The sequence below is a fragment of the Calidris pugnax genome, unplaced genomic scaffold (genome assembly GCF_001431845.1).
Source record: "Calidris pugnax isolate Ruff unplaced genomic scaffold, ASM143184v1 scaffold89, whole genome shotgun sequence".
In the NCBI taxonomy this organism is placed as follows: domain Eukaryota; kingdom Metazoa; phylum Chordata; class Aves; order Charadriiformes; family Scolopacidae; genus Calidris; species Calidris pugnax.
In genome coordinates, this window is record NW_015090865.1 from 3,020,658 (window position 1) to 3,026,740 (window position 6,083).

General features: G+C 40.7%; 2 protein-coding genes across 4 annotated transcripts in view; both read left to right on the forward strand.

The window, feature by feature from the left end:
* TACC2 (transforming, acidic coiled-coil containing protein 2) overlaps positions 1-787 on the forward strand; it is a 138,148-nt gene extending 137,361 nt beyond the window's left edge. For all 3 annotated transcript variants that reach the window (XM_014945288.1, XM_014945287.1, XM_014945289.1), the window contains one exon: positions 217-787. In XM_014945288.1, the coding sequence (XP_014800774.1) occupies positions 217-282 (66 nt within the window). In that variant the 3' untranslated portion in view covers positions 283-787. The remainder of the gene's footprint in view (positions 1-216) is intronic.
* Positions 788-895: 108 nt separating this feature from the next.
* On the forward strand, positions 896-5,296 carry LOC106889850 (CD59 glycoprotein-like). The gene is made up of 3 exons (XM_014945290.1): positions 896-1,440; positions 2,292-2,408; positions 2,839-5,296. Exons 1-3 carry the CDS (start codon positions 1,389-1,391, stop codon positions 3,042-3,044), a joined length of 375 nt encoding a protein of 124 aa, XP_014800776.1. The 5' UTR covers positions 896-1,388; the 3' UTR covers positions 3,045-5,296.
* Positions 5,297-6,083: the final 787 nt, after the last annotated feature.

The window sequence follows — 6,083 nt, forward strand, 5'->3', positions numbered from 1 at the left end:
GCATATATATATATAAAAAAACTATATTCTCAGTATTGGAGAAAACTTAATTGTCCCACACTCCTCCCAAAGGTTCAGTAATTAAAAAAAAAACAAACAAGCCTCAATGCAACAATATCTTTTGTAATACTTAATATTGCCTTTTATTTTCCAGACAAACAAACCTCAATGCAACAATATCCTTCGTAATACTTAATATTGCCTTTTATTTTCCAGAATAAAGAGATAGAAGAATTAACAAAGATTTGTGATGAACTGATTGCCAAAATGGGGAAAAGCTAACTTTTAACCAAATTTCTGGACTTCGATATTGAGTGCAATATGACCATTGGCACACTGATGTCCATACGTTTACGTGGACAGGTTATATTTTCACTTTTTCGTATGCACTACTGTATTTTCTTTCTAAATAAAGTTGATTTAATTGTATGCAGTACTAAGATGACTATCAGAATTTCTTGCTATTGTTTGCATTTTCATAGTATAATTCATAGCAAGTTGATCTCAAAGTTCCTGTATCAGGGAGATTGTCAAGTTCTCTAAGAAATTACAAATTGCTGATCCTAGCCTTCCCTTTGTACATGAGTTCCCATGTTGGATGTCTTTTGGATTTAATATAAACATGTATTACTTGCATGGGGACTCTTGCCTTAAGGAGTGTAAACTTTATCTGCATTTGCTGATTTGTAAAATAAAATTTAAAATGGGAAAAAAAAAAAAAAAAGAAAATGCATGTCACTTAAATGAAATTCTCTATTGTAAATAAATTTTTTCGTTGAAAGTTGAAGATAAGTATGGCTCTATTTTATGTACTTCATGTGTAGAGTCAGATACAGAAGCTCTTATTAATGAATCCCTTGACAGAGAGCACTTCGTGGGTCACTGCTTGGAGCGCTCCGTGGGTCACAAGAATATACTACTTCTGTGCACGGATCTACGTCTGTGTCTTGCTCTCTCTATAAATATATGTGTATATGAGCTAGATTTGGACCAGTCAGGTCTCAGGCATTGGCTTATTCCTCCAAAATGTTTAATACTCTGACCCTGATCCAGCAAATCCCGTTTGAACGTAAGGGGAGCGTTTCCCTGCGTTGGAGGCCGTGGCGTGCGGTGACGGGGTGCTGGGGTTTAGGCATTTCTGTCACTGAAAGGTGAATGTGTTTTCTTCTTCCTGCTACTGGAAGGTTTTTGCCTGCAGGGTTTGCGGAGATGAAGTACGTGTGATTAGAAGCAGAACCAGAATAAGCTAGATAAGTAGCGTTCTCGCACACCTCTTTATCCCAGGAGTTATCCCCTGCAGAGGATTAGGGATGTAAGACCAGCCTTAAGGCTTTAATAGCAAACAAACTGCTTTCTTTGGGTAATGGTGCATCGCCTGTATCTCCACCATGAGGACAGTCTTCAGCCTGGTTCTTGTCAGCTCCCTTTTTGTACTCAAAAGTAAGTCAAATCCCTTTTCTTGCCTTTTTTTATTTCTTTTTAATGTCCTCCTTCAGACGTGGCTGAGCCTCTCTGTGTTCTGGGCTTCTCTACTGGGTTGGTTTGGTTTCAGAGCATGTTCTGTATGTGGTTAGCGCACAGAATTTCACCTCTACTATGTAATACTCCCTTAAATATGTATGTTAACTAATTTAAATCCACCTGTCTCTGCGGACAGTGAGTGTGCCTTCTGCTCTGCAAGTTTGAAGTATGGAATCCTAAATATATGTCAAATTCATGCTTGACTTTGATAAAACCATGTATTTTGAACCAAAGACAAGAAAGAGGATCGTGTTGTGGTTGTAGTGTTTAAACAAAAGCAAAACTTTTAAAGATACACTGCTGTGTTCTGGCTTAATTGATACTTTAGGAGAAAATGAAATCTGGATTATAGTAAGATAATATGTGTTTACAATTCACTTTCTCATGGCGCTGTGGACCAAAGACCATGACGAACAGAGAAAACTCAAGGTACTCCAAATAATTATGGTGGGCTCTGCTCTGAAAATGTTACAGGAAGGTGTGGATGAAGTTACAGAACATCAGATGTTCTTGGATTATTTTTAGGGCAAGTTGTAACAGCATAATAATATATGGCTTTTTAAAAATATCTTTAAAATCAACGTGAGAACCACTTTTAAAAAAGAAAAATTGATAGGATTTGCAGCATCCCTAGATATTTTTTAAACCTTTTTGCCATTTTTGCATGTGCTTCAAACAAAACTGGAAAGAGCTCTTAGTGGATATTTTAAAATGTTTCTTGTAAGCTCTGAACGCTGCTGTTATAAATGGCCTTTGTCTCCTTCCTGCAGGCGACGCGCTGCAGTGTTACACCTGCGTAGGTTCCAGCGACGAGGACTGTAACAGACAAGGGACCCAGCAATGCCCGGGGCATTCGGACGCCTGTGCGGTCATCAGAGGACAATCTAGTAAGTAGTCACAACCAGCTCAGACCTGTCAGCCTGTCACGACCATCAGCCGTATCCCCACCACGGGAAAGCTGTAAAAAAAGCATTTTAAGTATTGCCCACTTCGTACTTAAATCTGTTATTTTAAAGTCAGATGACTTACCTGGAAATTAGGAAGGAAAAGAAGCTAAGGAGGTGCAGCACTGGAGCACGTTCAGAGATGTTTAAGGTGCATCAGCTGTATCTAAGATAAATTACAATTATTGAACTTAAGATCAATAAGCACACTTGTCAGTCTGCCATCATCTGGTGCAATTGTATTAATTTACTTGTACGGAAATGCCAGACCTAACTTTGCTGCCCAGTATTGGAGGGTCAGGCTGACGCTGTGGGGATGTGGACGGGAGTGGGGGACCACAGACTGTCTGGGTTCAATGTGTCTCCATTCCAGGTGGCATCATGAAGTCCTGTTCGTTCCGGTCCTTCTGCGAGCGGGCGAGGAGGGACGGGTCCAGAGCACCCGGAGTGAGCGTTCACTGCTGCTACTCCAACAACTGCAACGCTAAAAGCCTGGCCTCCAGACTCACCACCTCCACTGGCTACTTCTGCCTCCTCCTCTTCACCTTGCTGTGGCACCCGCTGCTGAAGATGACATGAGGGGAGAAAAAATGAATATTCTGAAGCAACGAGTCTGCCTTCTTAGAAAGGAATGATTATATTTCCTAATCACATTACTCCATGTACCATATTTCTCAGTAGGCAAAAAGCAGTAGGCAGAACGTGGCACGTTCAGATCAAAATCGCTCCATCTGCTAAATGTCTTGACCTGTACTTAAGAAACGCTGCCCTCTTCTTGTTTATTATAAGGGGTTGATTGGGTGAATCTAGAATCATAGAATGGTTCGGGTTAGAAGGGACCGTAAAGATCATCAGGTTCAACGTTTTCCTACGATTTAGCTAGTGTGTATAAGGAGAAGGAGAAATCTTAGCCGTCAGTAGCCTTGTAGTAGGGTAGTAGCAGTACCTTCCACCTGCTGTTTACTGCTGGCAGCCATTCAAAAGCAAGCTAAAATTTTCAAGCACAAAGTGACTGAAAATTCTAGCAAGCAAATTAGTCTTTCAGAGAATATTTGCGAGCTGGACAAAGCCAGAAAACTTGAAATAAAGGTCATTTAGTATTAATACAAACTGGTAAGAGACAGTAATTCAGGGAACAATGCATGGAGGTATGTTATATTATGTATATTTCGTGGGAAAAAACCCTTTTAGTCATCTCTTTTCTGATCCTCTAAGAATCTTATCACAACATTGGAAGAAGAGAAGGAAAAAAAAGAGCTTGGAAGTTGTTTTGAACTGGTAATCTCCCTCCAAAGATCAGCTTATTCTATCTCTGCTGCTGGTTTTGAGAACAAGTAAGTGGTTAATCCCTGGCTTGTAGGCAAATTATAACTTGAGTAATAATATTTTTGCTTATCCGAATTCATAGAATCATAGAATGGTTTGGGTTGGAAGGGACCTTAAAGATCATCGAGTTCCAACCCCCTGCCCTGGGCAGGGACACCTCCCACCAGACCAGGTTGCTCCAAGCCCCATCCAGCCTGGCCTTGAACCCCTCCAGGGATGGGGCATCCTTCTTGGGGTTTCAACTATGTAGTTAACTCTTTACTCTCCTCAACTTCATTCTTTGGGAGTAAGAGTATATATCTCACCTTCCAATGATGTGACTGGGTTGATCTGTGGTGGTTTATGTATTCTTTTCTTTTTGCAAAGTGAATGAAATTACATGCAGATCTTTAGAGATGTAAGAAACTATATCTGCGTTGTTAATAATCCCATTCATTGCAGTCTTACCCAGTAAATGATCCAGAGTGGGACATCTCAGAAGGCATTGTGCATCACCAGTTAGTGATGGTCTTTTGGCGTGGTTATGTTGAAAGTAGGCAAGAGAAATGACATAACGCATGATGTGATAGCACTAAGCAGGGTCCTGGGTCTGTGATACTGGAGAGCAGGGAGGTTCCTCCTTTGGTTCAAAGCTCAGAGGGACAGACAAGCAGATGAGTGGTAGTTGTAGATTTTAATGCCCTACTGTGATGATCTGGTCTAATCTCCAGCACAGAACATGGCTTGAAGTCCAGCTGGTGTCACTGAAGTAAAGGTGGTCTTTCGAATTCTAGTTTTAGTTGCCCATTTAGAAAAAGATTTGGTTGTCAAGTTTATGGAACTCACAAAATACGTGGCAAAGCAGTTTTTCCACTAGCTTTGTGTTGTGACTTTTTTCTGGTATAATTCTTGGAAAAATCAGTTCCAGGCAGTGTGTCATAGAATTCTGCACTTTTGCAAACATTTTATTCAGGTTGTGAACTCTAGAGAGCTGCTTCAAGTGAAATAATGACTGAAACCTCCATGTAGAGTGTAACCCTCACCTACCTCGTAGCTGTTGCCCGTCACACGGACCAAACTGTCTCCTTGTTTCGTTGTGCTCTTTCCTCTGTCTGGGTCCTTTTGTCATGTCCTGTAGGTGGTGGCTTCAGACTGAGACTGATCTTCTGGGGTTTTGTTGGAGCTGGCTCTCAGAAGAGGCAGCTCTGGTCTATGCTTTGTTGATGGGCGCAAGTCTGATAAAGCTGTTGAGTATAAAGATGGCACCAATGCAACAGATCTCAGCTGAGAATGTTAATTTATACATAAATAGCTCATCTGTTTAAAAATCACTTCCGTTGGTTTAAGTATTTCTCGTTTCGTTCTCAGCTTGAATCAGTTCCTTCAATCTGTTCTGCTACAGGAAATATGTATTGATTGTATCTTTATTTTCCGATTGTTCTGTAATGTTAAATCTGTGTGGAATGTCATCTCTGTTATATGCTCAGTGCATTTCCTTAATGAGAAAATAAAATACATGCAATGGCTGACAGTGGCTCTTGATAAACAAAACTGCATCCTTTAATTGGGATTTCCAGCTGCATCTGGCGGTGTGTTTTCCAGCAGGAATCCTGGTATTTTTTTTCCCTGTGGGCTGTATTTCTTAAATCTGTGAGATAAAACAGTGAATGTTGATAGTTTTCTCTGCAGCGACATTTCCAGGATAAAATCAGAAGGTAAGGCTCTATCCTCTCCACAAACACCATCTGTCGTTCCCGGCTGCGGCCAGGACGCGGATCTTCAGGCAGTCACCACCTCCCTCCTCCCTCTTCAGTCCCACCACCCAGCACGGAACGGGCTGCATTTTCCTTTTCATGGGTCTGACATTTTTTCTGCCTAATTATGAACCCGAACTGTGCACGTGTGTATATCTGTAGAAATTATAAACCTTATTTATTTAATCTTATTTATGGATTGATGATACCAGAGGGGTTTCACGATGGTTCTTGGCACAAACATTAACGGGAAGATGAGCACAGAAAAAATGGAACCAAACAGAAAAATATTTTTTTAAAGTCAATTGAAAATACAGAAAAATATTTTAAAGTTTCCATTGCCATGGCCAGGGTTATTCCCAACTTTATGTAAAATTAAAAGTAATTGTCTTTAAACTTGGTTGTTCTGAAGCCTCAAAACCCCCTTCACTGTTCCTGGGGCAGTGGCACACGCTTTGTCTTCCTTCATGTTGACAGAGGTTGGGACAAAAGGAGCAGAAACTGAAAATGAAATGCATTCTGCTGCAACTGAACACCATAGGACTTCTTTTTTTCATCG